Here is a 19,664-nt window from a genome sequence, read left to right on the forward strand (position 1 = left end):
TCTTCAGGCACGCACAGGGAGGAAAGAAGAAAAAAAAGGGAGAGAAAGGACAGACTGTCTCAAACGCCGAGCGGAGACCAAAGGGTGGACAAGAAGGCAAGGAGCAGAAGGCAAAGTAAAAAGTAAGGAAGACAGTGAGAGAGGGAGAAGGACAAAGAAAGGAACCAAACAAAGGAAGGAAGAAACCAAAATAAGCGAAAAACCAAAATGACGACAAATGTAAGTCGTGGAACCGTCCGTCTCTGGACGCAGGTGCAAACTACCCCCTTTTGAGGGGGAGGGACTCCTTTTAGTCGCCTCTTACAACAGGCATGAATACCTCGGGCCTATTCTAACCCCCGGACCCGCAGGAGGTGCACAAACAAGAAAACCAACTTTAGCCACTGAAACACTGCTTTTGCTTTATTGAAGAATTTCAATCTCGGTGTGTTTCTTCATAACGTGTTACTATGCAGTCCCAGCAGAGATTCATTCTACAATTTTCTAGGATCCTATCTTAAAATGAGGTTTTGTTACCTTTTGTTTCCCACCCTAAAACCTATATGCATAGCTTGCGACCAATCAATTCCCCCTACATACCTAGGGGACAGGATTGTATCAACCCTCTAGCCTCCATACAAACCATTTTTATCAGTTAATCAACGTGGCTACACACACCATGAAACTTACACTATAAATAATATAATTTACAAGAAATTTTCACAGTGTAAGCAGCACCATCTAAAATCAGTCACTGTCAGCACAATTTAGTACAGTTTTATGACACTGACGAATCATTCAATTTCAATTCAACGCGCCTCTCAACCTGACCCTCTCAGATTTCTTTTAAATTTGGTGCATCAATGACCCAGATAAGAGATGGAAAAATACCAATTTGCAGATGTGTATAACAACTGTGAACAAAGTTACAGGTCTGGAAAGTTTGGAATTTATGCTAAATTTACATGCGTATGTCACAACATAAATGACTGTAATTCTGGTTCTAATTCAGTAACAGCAATGAAAATGGTACCATTGGAAAGCTAACGAATAGACCTTTACATTGATATGCGACATGGCAGGTTTCTGAGAATGTTCATACTAAAGGTCACTGACCTTGACCTTTGACCTTGAATATCTCAAAACACCCCAATTCAATTTTTTTTTTTAAATATACCTAATTGCTCCGGTATGTTACTATAAATATAGTAAATATCAAGATGGCACACCAAAGGCACCATGCACAAAAAATTATTTTGTCACACCGCCAACGTGTAGTATGCAGCTACGTATCCAGTTTTTTCTATAACACCAGCCAATAGCAGTTACTTTTATTCAGACCAGTTCTTTAATATTTCTAGCTGTGAACAGCTAATGAGAGACACTTTTATTTCAACCAATCAACATAAGCCAGTTTTAGTGATCAGCCAATCAGCGAGACTTATTTCAACTAGTCACCATATCTGATCTATATCTATTACACAAATTTTGTTTCATAAGTTTTAAGGCTGTGGTTTGCTTAACAAAGTGAAGTGTAAATGTGTTGTAAAGTAATATTTAGTAAAAAAATTAATTTTAAGTCAAAATTGTATTGTTACAATCCATTTAAGGAAGAAGGTCATGCAAGAGTGCAGAAGAATTTAAGGAATGTTCAGGAGCAGATTATAAACAAATATACTAATGTATTGTTAGTTAGAAAAATTTGCTGTAAATGTAGGGAAAAAAAAAAAAAATTGCAAAACCCAGCAATCACTGCAGACATTGCCTCAGTTGTGCCAGGTACTTCCAGAGAAGATTTAAGTGAAGATGAAGTAGCATCAGATCTGGCACTCAGTGCTTTGGTATTTAGGTGAATCTCCTGTGAAGAAGAAGAGGCTTCAGAGTGAGAAAAAGTACCCAAAGCAAAAACTGGAAAAAAATAGCCTCCGTGTTGGAGCATACTTATGTGGCACAACCGGAAAAAGAAGAGACTGAAATTATCACCCATCTGAAAGATAAGTTTTCAATTCAGACCGTATGTGTGACAAAACACAAATTCTAACTGTACTTACAAAGAGTTGGAGTATAAGGAAAACTATGAAAGAATTTTCTGCTTCTTATTACGTGGTACAGAGAGCAAAACAGTTAGTAGCAAACATGGTAAATTAGTGACTCCATATCCAAAGCCAGGTAAGACATTATGTGAGAAAATTGTTCAGTGTGTGTGTGATTTTTACTGGGATCATGATGTGAGCCATATGATGCCAGGAAGAAAAGACTGTGTCTGTGAAACAAAATGAAATTACAGTACATAAAAGCAACTAGTGATGCACAACCTTAAGGAACTGTATGCATATTTCAAAGATAAATACCTAGATGTAAATACTGGATTCTCCAAATTTTGAGAGTTGTAGCCAAAGCACTGTGTTCTTGCCAATGCCAGTGAAACCCATGCTGTATATGTGTGTGTCTTGCACCAGAATTAATAATTGAAGACTGTAAACTTAAAGCACTAACAAAGAGTGATGAATACACATTACCATCATACAAGCAATGTGTAGCATTTGTTACATGTAATCCTGCACTACCACCATGTTTCTTAAGTTCATGTCCCTATTGTCCAGGCATGAGAAGACAAACTGATTGTCTGTATGGTCTGTTTTTTAAGAACTTCATTGACGAAATTGCATATAAGCATTGGTTAACTGCAGGCAGGGTAGTTCTAGAGGCTATAACAAAGTCAACAGATGATTTCATTGAGGTGTTTGTATCACGGTTACAACAGCTCCTACCGCACTCATTTATCTCTCAGCAGCAGTCACATTTCTGTAAAATCACTAAAGAAGGTCTCAAAGTAAATGAGTTTCTCATTCTTCGTGACTTTGTGGAAAATTACTCCTTCACCATTCAGGATGTGGTACAAGGTTTCCACTAGAATAATTCACAGGCTACAATTCACCCATTTGTAGCTTACTACAGAGACTCAAGCGCTAACGAAATACGACATGTATCATACATGGAAATATCTGAGGGTTAACAGAAGCGTCTGATTCCACCCGTCAGATTCTGTGGTGTGTGACGTCACGACAGTGCGGACTTTAGTTATGATGGTTGGTGGGGTACTTCTGAGTTGTTTAGTTGGTGGTATCGGTGATTTGGCTTTGCGAGTAGTTGTTGACCTATATAGGTGAAGTGAAGTGTTAGATACCAATGCATGGTTGTAGCTATGGGTGTTTTGGTGTCTTGAGCTGCTGTAGACCTATATAGGTCAAGGGAAGTGTTCAATTTTAATGTGTGGTTGTAGGTATCAGTGTTTTGGTATTGTGAGTTGCTGTTGGGCGATATAGGTCAACGGAAGTTACGATTCCAATTTTGTTTGTCTAGGTGTTTTTGTGGTGCCACTAGTTGTGGCAGTGGTGAAATTTTTGGATTGTTATGATGTGGTATTGACAATTGTGACTGATCTATATAGGTGAAGGGAAGTGACCGATTCATGAGGATATTGTGTGTAGTGGAATTTGGGGAATTTTGTGTTGTCGCTTATATTTTGTCATTTAGTGTCATTTGGTATGGTAGTGCGTGTTTATATGTGTTTATATTTTGTTTGTCCCCACCCAAAAAACCCCAATTTCCCATGCTTGTCCCGTTAGTTTGACTATATTTTTGGAGGAAGACGTGTGTGATGGTTTTTTGATCTATTTTCGTGTTGTCATGTTTACGTAATGACGTCATAGGCACGATATTGGAGTTTTAGTGAATGGTCGTTTCCGCCATATTGGTGACGTCATGGGTCAAAGTAGACGGGTGGTATCGGATGCTTCTGTATTCCCGTATCTGACTGCCTTCAGCATGATATAGTGTGTGTTTATTCTTTCCAGACAAATTTCATCCATTTCTTAAAACGTGTTTTCAAATCCAAAGCACATTTAATTCTTTTTGGATGGATGTGCTGCCCAATAAACAAACAGAAAGAACTTTATGAATCTGTCCTACCATCAAGAAGATTTTGATGTTACAGCAGAATGGCATTTTTTTGCTACAGCGCATGGTAAAGGACCTTGTGATGAGGTAGCAGGGACTGTAAAGAGATTAGCAAGACTTGCCAGCCTCAATCGAACTTACGAAAATCATATTTTTACATCACTACAGTTTTCTGAGTGGTGCAAGGAAAATATTCCTTCATGTGTCTTCCATTATACATTGGTTTCCCATCATGAAGAAGATACAGCTAAGCTGAAACAACGTTTCACAAATACAAGGACAATTCCAGGTACCCATAAGCTTCATTGTGTAATACCTATTAACAAAGGTTTAGTAAAGACAAAGACATATTCTGCTTCTTTAGTGAGTAGAGAAGAGTCAGTGATTGGTATGGTGAATGAAATGCTGTTAACAAATATACATGGATATGTTGCCTGTATCTATGACAGTCATTGGTGTGTTGCATATGTCTTACAAACATGTGAAGAAATGGATGAAGTAAAGGTTCTTGCATCCACATGGACCATCTCCATCATTTGCATTTCCTGCCAAACCAGACACGTGTGTCATCAGAAAATGTGACATTATCACGAGAGTGGATCCAGTAACACCAACTGGAAGGACATACAATTTCCCTGCATCAGATCTGGCGAACATCAACAATTTAGCTGTAGAATTGTTAAGAGAGATCTAATAACTTTTCATTGCCTTTGCATTTAAACTGTAATGTAAATGATATAATGTAATGTAAATAATTCATAATACCACTATAATAATGAAAACCATATTTTTGTACAATATTACTTATGGATTGTACTGTATCATAATTTGTGTTTTGAGAAAGCAAAACGAGGCTAATGGAATGTGGTCTACCTAAATCAGCTGATTCTGAGGGAATTAGATTAGGAAATGAGACACTTAAAGTAGTAGATGAGTTTTGCTATTTGAGGAGCAAAGTAACTGATGATGGTCTAAGTAGAGAGGATATAAAATGTAGACCGGAAATGCCGAGGAAAGCATTTCTGAAGAAGAGAAATTTGTTAACATTGAGTAGGCCTATAGATTTAAGTGTCAGGAAGTTGTTTCTGAAAGTATTTGTATAGAGTGTAGCCATGTATGGAAGTGAAACATGGATGATAAATAGTTTGGACAAGAAGAGAAAGAAGACTAGAAGAATGGATCAATTGGTAGGACATGTTTGGAGGCATCACGGGATCACAAATTTAGTACTGGAGGGCAGTGTGGAGGGTAAAAATTGTAGAGGGAGACGAAGAGACGAATACACTAAGCAGATTCAGAAGGATGTAGGTTTCAGTAGGTACTGGGAGATGAAGAAGCTTGCACAGGATAAAGTACCATGGAGAGCTGCATCAAACCAATCTCTGAACTGAAGACCACAACAACAACAACAACAACTTATGTGTGTTACCTACTTCATTTCGGTAGTGTACTGATGCTGACAAACAATTTTTTGTGCATGATACCTTTGGTGTCCAATCTTGATATTTACCATATTTATAGTAACATACTGGAGGAGCAATTAAATATATTTTTTTCCAACAAAATTGAAGATATGGTGTTTTGAGATAGTCAAGGTCAAAAGTCAAGGTCAATGACCCTTGGTATGAAAATTTTCAGAAATTTGCCATGTGGCATATCAATGTAATGGCCTATTCGTTAGCTTTCCAATGGTACCATTTTCATTGCTGTAACTGAATTAGAGCCAGAATTACAGTCATTTATGTTGTGACAGACACTTGTAAATTTCGCATTAATTCCAAACTTTACAGACCTATAACTTTCTTCACAGTTGTAACACACACCTGCAAATTGGTATTTTTCCATCTCTTATCTGGGTCATTGAATGCACCAAATTTGAAAGAAATCTGAGATTGTCAGGTTGAAAATGTTACTGCACTGCGTTGAATTGACATTTAATGACCCTGACGTCAAATTATCGCCTGACAACAACCCATACACAGTGTCTACTTTCACATCTATAATGTCACAAACTACATACATACATAGATCCTTGTTACATAGATCATGGATATGACATTTCTTAATGATGTTGAATGTGTCACTTTAAAGATAAGTTTTCTTTACACTAACACTTCGTTGTTATTTTTGAATTGGGATGGGTTATTAATGACAAATTTCATAAATGAATATATGTATTGATTGGGCTCCAGCTATTATTCTGATTACATGCTTTTTTGCAATGAATACTTTCTCTCTTAATGACGAATTGCCCCAAAATATGATGGCACGTGAAAGCAGTGAATGAAAATAGGCATAGTAGGCTAATTTACTGATATGTTTATCACCAAAATTTGCAATAACCCTAATAGCATAATTAGCTGAACCTAACTGTTTCAGCAGATCATCGATGTGTTTCTTCCAACTCAATTTCTCGTCAATGCACACAGCCAGAAATTTAGAGTATTCTACCTCAGCAACAGACTTGCGTTCATAGTCTATATTTATCAATGGTATTATGCCATTTATTGAACAGAATTGTATAAACTGCATTTTCTCAAAATTTAGTGAGAGTGCATTTGCAGAGAACCACTAAATAATTTTCTGAAAGACATTATTTGCAACTTCCTCAGCTGATTCTTGCTTCTTGAGTGTGATTACTATACTTGTATCATCAGCAAAAAGAACTAACTTTGCATCTTCATGAATATAGAGTGGCAACTCGTTAATATATATTAAGAACAATAAGGGACCCAAGACTGAACCTTGTGGGACACCATTCTTGATACCTCCCCAGTTAGAGGACTCTGCTGGTTTTTGTAGACTATCTGTACTGTTAATTTCAACCCTCTACATTCTTCCAGTTAAGTATGAAACTATTTGTGCACTGTCACACTCTTAACACAATACTTAAGTGTATCTAGAAGAATTTCACGATTCACACAATCAAAAGCCTTTGAGAGATCAGAAAATATCCCAATGGGTGATGTTCGGTTATTCATTGCATTTAATATTTGATCAGTGAAAGCATATATAGCATTTTCTGTTGAAAACCACTCATTAACAACATAGAGTATCATGAAATAATATGGAACACACATGTACAGCTTATCATGTTCCACAAAATGGGATTTTTATTACCAGTCGTGCAGTCAGATGGCTGAAAACTGACTCACCACATTTTGTCACAGCTTACTGCAGTCCCCCATTTCCAGGTGCACTTTGCTTCTAGGCATCCCCACTCCAGGTATTGCACTTATAGCCACACACAAACTACTACTAATATTTCCACTGTTCGTTGCTATTTCACCTCTAACCCATGACATTAAGATAGGTTAAACTGACAAGTTACTTTCCTCCACTTGTATTGACTCTTGGTCACAATTTTTATAAATAATTGTAGTGCAGACTAGGCTAGAATGTACTGAACACTGCTAGCGTATTAAATCACAAACAACATAAACTTACTTGTAAAAAGTCATCATACATCCCGTTATTGTCATATTCATTGGCACCTGTGCAGACATTCTACCAATTAACATCATCTTTTCGCCAGTATCTGGATGAAACGCTGAATCATATAGCTCCTTGGCTCTCCACAATTCATCTTCTGTTAGATTACCAACGTCACCACCAGCTCTTGAAAAGGGGAATAAAAATGCTATTATGAAGACTGTCAGTGCATTTTCACGACTTTTGGCAGTAACTCGGCAGACGACCTTACTTGTATGTCTCTACGATTTCCTTTGCGCGGTTTAATTCAGCTTCTGATGCAAGGATATTTAAAGGATTAGTTATTGCGAAAAAGTGCCGCACCCGGCCCCAATACGTGGACTGGTCCCATCGCGGCTCATTGAGATTTATCCTCGGTGTCCTATAACATTAAATGTTCGTTCAGCTTGTGGTTACAGAGATACACCAGTAACATTTTCTTTAACAATGAAACTAACATTTTCTGTTACTACTCCTTGAAGTTCACCGAAATGATTCTCCCAGTACGTTCACTCCACACCTCGCCTACTTAGTATTTATCACTGCTATTAATCCACTACTTACACAAACACACCGCAAAAGACAACTGACGGTACATCTGTCGCAATAGTCAGAGTTAACATTTTGTCAAAGATCCATAACGACTGCGAAGTTTCATCTTGATCTCCAGTCCACTTTCTCTTCAACAGATACTAAAGCAATGCAGTTATACACTTTTTGAACGCTTCGTTACATAAAATTATATTTTTAGAAATGAGTAGGCATTCGCGTAGAACCATATATATCTAATTACAGCCTTCTAGGTGATCTAGATGTAAATATAAGAATGTGACCTTTTGTGTCACATATGTTACTTTGTTGATAATAAGTGTTTTTTTCCAATTTCCCCCGAAGTCCGAGAATGTTGATACCCTTTGCATGCCACTAACTGGGCAAAAATCGTCGATGTCAACGTTGAAAATATTATATTGAAAAATAAATGATCTATAGAGATTCATTGTTTCAGTGCGTTGCGTGCCATTTACAATATCGTAATTGTGTACCACAGAGCAAGATCAGGATTCGAAAACCATGAGCAGTACTGATATCGTAACGAGAAATATTACGTCAAATCGAATGACATTTCGATTGATTTGATCGATACTGTAGACAATTCAAAGATGGCTTTACAACATTTGTGACGTAATGTTTTCCTTAGTTCATTACTGGATGAGTGTTTTAGGGAATGTAGTGTCCTCATTCTTTTCATAAAGTTTCTCTTAACGAACTCAGGAAACAAAAATAGATTCCCCCATGCTTTTCATAGTCGTCAGGTGAATTCTGCAGTATGTTGCACTGCAGTGAAACTCGAAGTTAAATTTGACTGGAGTTGAAGGTGAACTAGGTGAGTAGAACGCAGATTCTCTAAAATAGTATGTAGTTGAAGACTATATTTCCTGACATGTCACTTCTTATGCAGTGTGTCGTATATCGTTCTGTCATCAGCGCATATGCTAATCCATTGTTGTTTCCGCTTTCAGAAAGTAAAACAAGTGATGTCCAAAGTGAAATAGTCGAGTATTCAGCTTACGTTATGTGCGATAATGACCATGTCATTTTGATCCACTCGGCCAAAAACTTTATTTCTAAGGCCGCAGTTTGATAACGACGCCGTTGTCTAACTTGTAACCTGTTTGTACAATTCACGTACTTGAATGCAGGTTACAGTTAGTCCGTCCAGCAATCCGTTCAACAATGTTATGACATAGTGTTTGTTCCAGATTTCCTCAACAGATTTATCATCCAGTTACAGCATATAACCTTCATAAAGCCTGAAGCGTTTGTGTTTGCTGTTTAAATAGGATTAATCGTTTCTTTCGTTATAAGTATGAGTTGTGACCCACCTACAACAAAATGGGTATGTGAATATTGCACATATGAAAATTGGCCGTCTTCTCTCAAATGCACCATGTGTAGAGGCGCAAAACCATTATTTGGAGAAGACATTTATAAATTACGTGATGATTCTCCACCCACATCACTCATAGACCCATCATGTGGTCCAAATTTGGCATCTGGTTCATCGCACCGTGACACACATCGGTCTGCAAATAATGGTAAATGGGAATGTCGTGCTTGCACGTATTTGAATTGGCCAAAGGCTCTTCAGTGCACACAGTGCCGTTCTCCAAGACCAGGTGGAACAAATCTTCATGAACATATTCAACCATTAAAAATTGGGCCGAAAAGTGATACTTCAGCCGTTACTTCTGCATCATCCTTGGCAGGTGGCCCATTACGCATTCTCTCTCCGTCGTCTGAGTCTAGAGAAGTCAATGAGTCGGAAAATGTCAAAGTACGGTCATCTGATAAATCTCATTCTACTCGACAGCAAATAATAAAATGGACATGTAGTACTTGTACTTATGAAAACTGGCCAAAAGCACTTAATTGTATTATGTGTGGTACTCCTCATGGCGGTAACAATGCACTGGCCAGTGGAGGTAAAAGCAATTTGGCACCAACACACAGGCACTCCGGGACAGGAAGTGTTGTGTCATCACCAGAACGTGAGTTATCTCTTATAACTGCTTCTCGCGGTGGTGGGAACCAAGCACAACTGATTGAAGAAAGTGGCATCAGTAAAAGGTATAGCTTTGGTGTAACTGATTTCCCAGAAATATTTTTGACAATAGGATGTGGAATAAGAATTAAGACTATGTTGTATTTGTTGACAGTAAATCAAATTCTCGCCGCTCAGATCGTACGCAGACTGCTACAGAAGCTGCTGTTGCTGCTGTGTCACCAAACAATTGTGAATATGAACGAAGAGTTAAGAGAATAAGACAGAGAATGCGTGAAGCTGATTGGTCTTGGCTTGATGCATGCATTGGTGTTGTTGAAGGAGACCCTACTCCTGTTGAAGCATACTTGTCATCTGGAGGCAACCCTACAAGACAACTTTCCCCTAGAGAAGTAGCACTACTCAACCGCCCATCTGCTTTTGATACTGGTCATACATTAGTTCATTTAGCTATTCGGTAAGTACAAGACAACTTTTTATGTTTTTTAATTAGGTACATTGCTTGGCCAGACATTAGATTTTTCACCTTTAGATAGGTTTTTAGTGGAGCTTTAAAATCAGACTGTTAATTATGGTTTCGTTTATTACTTCTGAACTACGGTTACTCGAGCACATTTATTGCCCAATCAATCATTGATAGAGGATCTGTCTATGATTGTACTGCAGTTACCCCATGACATAAGCACATAAGTGTGTAGGATTCCTTCTTGGGTCACACTACATCTGAAAACTTTCCAGAAATTGTTATAAATCCTTACTAATACTCTATAACTGTATAGAGAAACTTGTACTTCCTTTTCTATCATGTTTCAACATCATAAAACATAATAAAAAGCCTTCGAGGCTCACCTCTGATTTTTACCTCTCTGTTCTCAAAAAGAGCCTCATTTCCTAGATCAGGCCTACTTACTGTTTTATTGGCCCCTGTGTCCAGAAGGAAGTATTGGTATCCTTCTCTTGTTCCTGTGTCTGGTGCCACTTGGTGTTTCTCTGTAAATTTGACTGAAGATTCTGATGTGCAACATAACACAAATTAAGTTATCCCTCTCCCCTTTTTTACCACTAGGTTCTACTTATTAAAGTCTGGTAAGCCTTCCAGTACTACTAGAGGTTCCTTTGACCTGCAGTATAATTTTATGGCATATCTCATAATATTTGCTCTTACTGAGGAAGAGAGAACTGACATTATATTGCTTCTGTCTTTTAGGAATATAGTTTGTGGTGACAAAATGATCTGTAGTGTAACCCCAGGTTCAGGTTATGTTGAAAGATGATTGTGGATAGAGAGGGATGGTGAAATGGACTGATAAGTAGCCAGAGGTTATACTAGGTTGGAAGGTAACAATTTGATTCTGAGTTGACAAAGCCAACAAATGTGATATAAAGACTGTGATAACATATTGACCTGTACAGGAGCTTGATGTGTACATTTGCATAATATTTAACTCAAAGGTAAATTAACAATAGGGCCTAACTACATTATACTATTGACAAGTCTCAGAATACTTCTGTGTGTATTATAGAAGAACCCCACACAAACTATTGAAAATAGCCTACATGGGGTGGTGGCCCATTACATATCATTTACTGGTAATGGATCATTAGGTGGTAAAGCTAATGAAAGTGAATACAAGGTTTTAGTTTTGGGAAATTGAATTTTGATGAGTGGTATGTCTGCCATTTTGATGATGTTAAGAAGATGGTTCAAAAGACAAGATAATAATGTAATTTCAGTTGCCCTTCTGCCCCATTTATTGTACACTATGTCCTGAAAAGGACTTCTTTCAGTGAAGTTCCGTAATAGAGCAACAAGGGAAGGAAGGAAGGAAGATTAGATATTAATGTCCAATCGACAGTACGGTCACTAGAGATGAAGCACAAGCTCCAGTAAAAAACAGATGAGGAACAAAATTGGCCATGTCCTTTTCAAAGAAACCATCCTGCCATGGACCTAGAGCAATTTAGAGAAATCAAGGAAAGCCTAATTATGGATGGCCAGATGGAGTTTTGAATTGTTTTCCTCCCGCAAATGAATCCAGTATGCTAACCACTGCGTTACCACACGCTGTGGTGGAGGAACAGGCGAGTGGATGGACTGGGTTGGTTATGTCATTCACAATGTTTATTAGAAAATGACTATCCACAAAAATGATCAAATGCTGTTGCCAATGAAAAACATGACAAAATCAAGTTTCACTGCTAATAAATAAAAGTCCCAATAAATAAGACAAAATTTAGCTTCATGACAAGTTGGTTCAGATATGTCTCCAAATTATAAATTACACATATTATTGTCCTTGTAACCGTCTTACAGGTTGCCTCCATAATCTCTTCACAAGCTTGAGGGGGCTTTAGAAAGTGAATTACACATTATTATTCAGGCAAGGTATGTTTAATTGAATACTGTGCTACTCATCAAAGTAACATGCATACATGTCAGTGTTTTTCAACATAGTTGCAAAGTTTCTGTAAATAATGGTCGAAACTTTCTAGGAGTCCTAGTTACTCTGCAATGGAAATCTGTTTCTTTGTCACAGGGTTGAGAACCACTGTATGAATGTCATTTATGCGGAAATCACTCCTCTCCCCACCCCTAATTTTCTTTTCCAGGTCACTGAAAGATGGAAATTACATGGTGCAAGATCTGGGCTTCCCAATCAGCAATCACCATTGTCTGTATGGTCAAATTGCTTACACTATTTAACTATTGCTGGATGTGATATTGCATTTGGTCCATATTCCATAAGAATTTCCTGGGGAATCTACGTGAAATTTAGATGTTTTATTCAGTAGAATCATAGTGTCCTGTGTAGGCCTACTTCAACTTTGGAGTATATTTCCAGTTTTTTGTACCATTTCGGGTACCCAAAACATGTGCTCTCTTCTGGCAGTGTGTGTCATTCTTGCTGTACAATGGTCTTAGCATGGGATGATACGTGTAATTTACTTTTTGAAGTCCCATCATAGATAGTGGCTATTTCACAACTACTGTTAACATAGCTATGGGGTTGGAATTTCATTACACTTAACAATAACACAGAGAAATCACATGCCTGCCACAACATACAACTAGTGTAATCACACTAAAATCCATTCTGAAAAAGGCAAACATGTAGAGAAAATATATGTTCTGTAGAAAAACACAAACCAAACTAATTTCGAAACGTATTTACTCCCCATGACACAGACTCAACCACCGTACAGATCAAAATGCATTCCACTAACACAGCATAAACTAATGCTCCAATTGCCCGATGTAAAACCAGCCAACTTACGAATGCAGCATGCATGTATGGCTTCACCTGCACAACACAATAATGTCTTGGCTCAAAGCCATGGTACCAAAAATGTCAATCGATCCCTGTCTGCCATACTGATTATTATAACACTTTCTGGTTTTCATTTATTTATTTTATACTATACAACTTCATGTGTTTCAGATTAAGTTGTATAATTTTTTAAAATAAAATAGTGATCAGGACATGAAATTGTTAATAAGTGTGATTATGATCACATTCATATAATAGTTTTGTGTCCTTTATTAACAACATCTTCAATATGGGTTCTGTAATTTTCTGGCTACAGTATAATGTGTAACACTTCATTAATTTAACGGGCTTATTTGGCTTATACAGATGTCTCTGAAATTTTTGTAGCTTCTATTTCAGAGCTATTGTATTAAAGATGTAAAATACTGAAATAGTACTCACTAAACTTTGTCAGAATTCCTCCATTAAACCAATAAGAACAAGATGGGGGTATTAAAGTACTTCTTAGCAAGATGATATTAGCAACACTTACTGTGAGGTATGATTGGAGTACTAGGTGTGTGTGTGTGTGTCAACAGGCAGTGTAAGCAAAAGCAGCCAGTAAGAGTGTTCTGTAATTTGGTAAGGGTGGGGCCCCAGAAATTATTGTTAAATATGGTAATTACTTCTTATAGCTGTTAAAATTCTTACATATTGAAACTGCGGTTTGAGACTGTCAGAATTTTCATGCAAAAACAAAAATGGAATCATGCAGACGAGCGTAAAAAAATCTATTATTTGAAACTTCAAACAAGCACAAGTGTTGTCCAGACTACACAGTAGGCAGATATTTACAAAAGCATGGAGGTAACATGTTTACCTATTGCTCATATTGGTACACTCGACAGCTGGATGACAAATCCATACAATCACAGGATGTGCTACATATTAAGAAAAGCATTGGTTAGTGAAATGAGATAGGTACTGCATTACTGTAAAAAATGCTCACTTTGGCATTGACACTTTAATCAGTACAAAATAAATGACATTGCTTGTATAGCTAAGGAACGGTTTGTAAATACTTTGAATCAAGGAACTGTTCGTCGTGGTATATAAGTGTGCAGGGCAGGACTAGGTTCCTGGTCAGTACTAAGATTTTTCTTTGTCACTAACAACTCTTGTACATCTGTCAATGTGAAAAATGAAGAGTTGCATAGTGGTTCGCAGTCCACGTCAATCTGTAGGTCCTCCTGTAACCACCTGATAAGTCAATTCAACGCTCAGAAGAAAACTGTTGCCAAACAAAGCTTTACTTACTATTACTGTGGGATTGTTTGTATCCCTTGAACTGTATCCATATCCTGTGATGAGTTTCGTCCAAAGAATTCAGTTTAATGGCAGTTGATGATCAATTTACTTCTGATGTGTTCGTGTGTTCCTCCAGAAATGGTGATTGAACTTTAGGTATTGAACATAGATATCTGATAATTGCTGTTCCATGCGAAATAGGTCAAATTTCTACTGCTCATCTAAACTCTGCAAACCACTGCGAAGATCAAGCCAGAGGAAACTTCCCACTGTACCATGTATTATTCTAGTATATTTTTAGATTAATCTCTTAATATCATTTCTTGAAACTTTATAAGTACTTTGCGAGATAGACTTCAACTATCTTCAAGTGTAAGGTAGACTTCATCATCCTCCAGTGTCTGTCATTTCATGTATTTTCGAGTTTATGTGATATTCTCCTAAGAGTAAAAAAAAAAACCATGACCATTTGTAATGCTCTTCTGTATCCACTGTTAGTCACCTTTTTGTGTGTTCCACATGCTCGAGCAATGTTCTATGAGTTCTTACATGATTGATTTGTAAGGAGTGTCCCTCGTAGACTGCCAGCATCTTTCTGTCAAAGAACCATGGTTTGGGACCTGCTTTAACCATGAGTGAACCTATGTGATCATTCCATTTCATATACCCAAAAACAGACTCACCTAGGTATGTGTAAAAGTTGATTGATTCCAGTTGTGATTCATTCATATTGTAGTGATATAATACTACTATTGTGCATTTTGTGCAGTGGGCTATGCTTGTGTCTGGACACTTTAACACTGGTTGTACTCGCAGCTATAAAATGTGGCAAGAAATTCTATGAGTTTTGTGAGAGGTTTCTTGATTAATTCTGCTACAGCAGAACTTTACTCTAGATACATATCTAATTGTGCTTGGTAAATTATTTTTCTGAAGTTGAGCCATAGTTCCTCAACATACTCCTGCCCAGCTCTAAATGTTTACAGTTCATCTGTGAGATATTATGCAACCGCCTCTTTATCTAGTTTACTGAGCACATGAATCCTCTTGGTTTAGTTGCCCTTTGTACTTTTGATAATCATTGTTGTTACAACTGCCTCGTGGTCACTGATGCCAGTTTCTATGTGGGCATAACAGTTCAGATCTGTGTGTAGCCACATATATAAACAGTTACACACCAATAAACCATGCAGACTAGTTGTTCAGAGTGACTTCTTTGGTATCAAGATATTACTCAAAGAAATGGTGTAGAGAAACAAAGTAACTCAAAAATTATTGAACGTTTTCAATTTTAGTGCTGAAAATGAGATTGCCTCTTTTCTCAATTCTCAGTGATTGTGTCAAGCTCCAACCTTATATGAGGAACGGAACGTTTTGCTAATCTAAGTCTCAGTAGGAAATGTATAGTTTGCACTGGTCCCTGTTCTTCACTTTGGTCAAACAATAACCTTATCTTCGCAACACAAATCATTATCTGATAGCTTTCTTCCACCTAGCAGTAACTTGGTAACAGTATATCAGATTTTCGCTGATGTTATTCATTCTGAATTATTGTTACCAATGCCACAACTGAATTTTTATACCTGTTAACACTACAGCTTTAGAAATATTGTTTAGATTGTTCAGGATTCCGTATCTTCAGTTCATACTGATTTTTTTCTGTAGAAAGCAAGATCATCATATGAGATTTTATCCTCACTAGATTTTTATTTTTTAGTGTTGCTGATAGTAAAATAAATCAACAGTTGTTTAGCAAGCCCCGTACCTGGAGGTTTTTGTTGATGTGCTGATATTTTTAATATCAAGTTATATGGTCTAGGATTAAAATTAATGTTATAGCTTTATGTATTAACTGAGGAGCCTAGTGTAAGGGGCAGCTTTTCCTTATACCAGTAGTGGTACACCTCCAATTTGGTTCATTTCGAGATAGCGAGGCTTCAACATAATTGATTGATGATAATGCTGCAATTAAAATATTGCAGTCCATTGCTTGTTGCAAGAGATTACCATTTCTTTCTATGTGTTTGGTTCATTAAATTTCATGGGTCTTATGCCCAAAAATGTTAGGCAAAGTGGGTGTGCTATTGTGCAAATAAAATAAATCCAACATTGCAGATAAACCTAAGTATTCTTGCACTGAAATTTGATGGAACACAGCGTTATTGGCAGAGTGGTTTATTTAGAAGAAAACCGTAAGTCAGTTACACTTTAATACATATTTAATGGTATCAACCTTTATAAGACTTAAACAACCAACCTGCATCAGCCATTACTGTTATTCATCTTCATGGATTTTTTCTACTGTTTGTTGGCCACAGAAATATCCATGAGTGAATGGGAGCAAATCAAACATGTCCTGCTTCTTCTTTGCTTTCACTTTCTTTGTATGTACTTATGTAGAGGAGTAGGGATCCTACTATATGTTTATTATTTTCTTCATCCACATTTTGGGGGAATGTGTAGCACATAAAAACCAATATTCTCATTCACTGTTGTTTCCCACAGCATTTTGGCATGATAATTTATTTTTTCTTGCCGGTGTCCCTTATTTCTTAAAAAAAATCTTGTGGTGTGAAAACACTCTCTTATTTAAATTCTGTTCTATGAGACCAAAGTCTCTGTCATTGGGCAGACATGAGCAATACGGCAGTAGGAACTTTAAATCATGTGTGTCTACATTTGAATCAGGATCTTGTCACTTTCATTAGTGCTAAAGCAATTGATTGGGCCACCACATGTGTCACTGTGTGCAACTGTGTGTTTCTTAGAAGCAACTGATTCATGAATATCTTTTAGCAAACAGATATAAATTTCTTGTGAACCTCTTGATCCAGTTGTTTCATCCTAAAAATACTTATTGGTATGATTCGCTGTTTAGTTGTGGCACCAGTCAGACACAGCAGTTACGTGTGTGTGAGTTGCTTGTGTGTGTGTGTGTGTGTGTGTGTGTGTGTGTGTGAGAGAGAGAGAGAGAGAGAGAGAGAGAGAGAGAGAGAGAGAGAGAGAGAGAGAGAGAGAGAGCGAGCGAGTGAGTGAGTGCGTGCACGCATGCACATGTTTGTTGTAACTCCAGTGAAGGTCTTATAGGCTGAAAGCTCATTTTTTGACAGTATTTTTGTTGTGCCTCTCTGCATCTGTGCTATATGGCAAGTAGCAACCATCCTTTTCGTAATATTGTTACATTTCACCCTGGATTTCCCATAGTTAAACATACATCTTTCTTTTATAGTAAGATAGGGGCACCTAGCCTCTTGTAATCTGGTTCTTTGCTATGTGTAGTGCAATTTCCGCTTTCTAAAGATAAAACTCCTATTCAACTTTAAGTTTTGTATTTTCTTTAAGAATTTTAAATGGCAATTTGTCACAAAAATTGCATGTCTTTGTGTGGTGCTCGAAATGCAGAAGTTGAAGTCTGCTTGAAATCAGAAATTGAAGTCATTATGTAAAGTTTTGTGATAGGTGTGTTGCCTCACACAGTACTTAATTTCAGACAGACTTTTTTCTTTGTGCAAACTGTATATTTTGACCACACTAAGCTCTGGATTTAAAAATTTTTGTTTGGATTATCCTCCTTTGCAATGGCTCTCTGAGACTGGAAATCTTTCAATGTGTTCCTTTACACAATTGATAAATTACTTGCATATGGAGTTTCTGTTCTTATGCTTGACCCTTCTGTTAAGCGAGAATGCCTACTGCCTTGCTTTTTGTTAGAAGCTTAGAAAATCATCCTTTAGAAACTAAATGTTTTGAAGAAAAAATTCCTTGTATATTATAATGCTGTTTTTGTTTATCTCTTTTTGATATTTCTAAATACAATGTTTCGGAGAACTAGAGCAAGCTTCAGAGTAGGGCATTTAGCTGAATGACATGCACATAAATCATTCAGATAATTATTTTTGTGATCACCACCACCCACAACCCATAAATTGTCAAATAACTTCTTTCCCTCATCGTTTGGAATTTTGTGTGGAATATTTATGTGCACAGCTGCAAAATACTAACACGAATTCTTTACAGACAAATGGAAAAACTAGTAGAAGCCAACCTTGGGGAAGATCAGTTTGGATTCCGTAGAAACACTGGAACACGTGAGGCAATACTGACCTTACGACTTACCTTAGAAGCTAGATTAAGGAAGGGAAAACCTACATTTCTAGCGTTTGTAGACTTAGAGAAAGCTTTTGACAATGTTGACTGGAATACTCTCTTTCAAATTCTAAAGGTGGCAGGGGTAAAATACAGGGAGCCAAAGGCTATTTACAATTTGTACAGAAACCAGATGGCAGTTATAAGAGTCGAGGGGCATGAAAGGGAAGCAGTGGTTGGGAAAGGAGTGAGACAGGGTTGTAGCCTCTCCCCGATGTTATTCAATCTGTATATTGAGCAAGCAGTAAAGGAAACAAAAGAAAAATTCGGAGTAGGTATTAAAATCCATGGAGAAGAAATAAAAACTTTGAGGTTCGCCGATGACATTGTAATTCTGTCAGAGACAGCAAAGGACTTGGAAGATCAGTTGAATGGAATGGACAGTGTCTTGAAAGGAGGATATAAGATGAACATCAACAAAAGCAAAATGAGGATAATGGGTTGTAGTCGAATTAAGTTGGGTGATGCTGAGGGAATTAGATTAGGAAATGAGTCACTTAAACTAGTAAAGGAGTTTTGCTATTTGGGGAGCAAAATAACTGATAATGATCGAAGTAGAGAGGATATAATATGTAGACTGGCAATGGCAAGGAAAGCGTTTCTGAAGAAGAGAAATTTGTTAACATAGAGTATAGATTTAAGTGTCAGGAAGTCGTTTCTGAAAGTATTTGTGTGGAGTGTAGCCATGTATGGAAGTGAAACATGGACGATAAATTGTTTGGACAAGAAGAGAATGGAAGGTTTTGAAATGTGGTGCTACAGAAGAATGCTGAAGATTAGATGGGTAGATCACATAACTAATGAGGAAGTATTGAATAGGATTGGGGAGAAGAGGAGTTTGTGGCACAACTTGACCAGAAGAAGGGATCGGTTGGTAGGACATGTTCTGAGGCATCAAGGGATCACAAATTTAGTATTGGATGGCAGCGTGGAGGGTAAAAATCGTAGAGGGAGACCAAGAGATCAATACACTAAGCAGATTCAGAAGG

General features: G+C 37.3%; 2 protein-coding genes across 3 annotated transcripts in view; one reads left to right on the forward strand and one right to left on the reverse strand.

Annotated features, from left to right (window-relative positions):
* The window catches only part of LOC124605262 (sideroflexin-1), a 138,884-nt gene extending 130,853 nt beyond the window's left edge, over positions 1-8,031 (reverse strand). Inside the window, exons 1-3 of the mRNA XM_047136825.1 lie at positions 7,869-8,031; positions 7,643-7,792; positions 7,387-7,557 (exon numbers count right to left, since the gene is read on the reverse strand). Of these exons, the coding sequence (XP_046992781.1) occupies positions 7,387-7,557; positions 7,643-7,792; positions 7,869-7,870 (323 nt within the window). The 5' untranslated portion in view covers positions 7,871-8,031. The remainder of the gene's footprint in view (positions 1-7,386; positions 7,558-7,642; positions 7,793-7,868) is intronic.
* Positions 8,032-8,551: 520 nt separating this feature from the next.
* Positions 8,552-19,664, forward strand: part of LOC124605261 (ubiquitin thioesterase trabid) — a 113,778-nt gene continuing 102,665 nt past the window's right edge. Inside the window, exons 1-3 of one of the 2 annotated variants that reach the window (XM_047136824.1) lie at positions 8,552-8,794; positions 8,931-10,038; positions 10,128-10,430. In XM_047136824.1, coding sequence (XP_046992780.1) covers positions 9,278-10,038; positions 10,128-10,430 — 1,064 coding nt within the window. In that variant the 5' untranslated portion in view covers positions 8,552-8,794; positions 8,931-9,277. The remainder of the gene's footprint in view (positions 8,795-8,930; positions 10,039-10,127; positions 10,431-19,664) is intronic. The other variant, XM_047136823.1, reaches the window with a different exon arrangement.

Source organism: Schistocerca americana, chromosome 3 (assembly GCF_021461395.2).
Source record: "Schistocerca americana isolate TAMUIC-IGC-003095 chromosome 3, iqSchAmer2.1, whole genome shotgun sequence".
Classification (NCBI taxonomy): domain Eukaryota; kingdom Metazoa; phylum Arthropoda; class Insecta; order Orthoptera; family Acrididae; genus Schistocerca; species Schistocerca americana.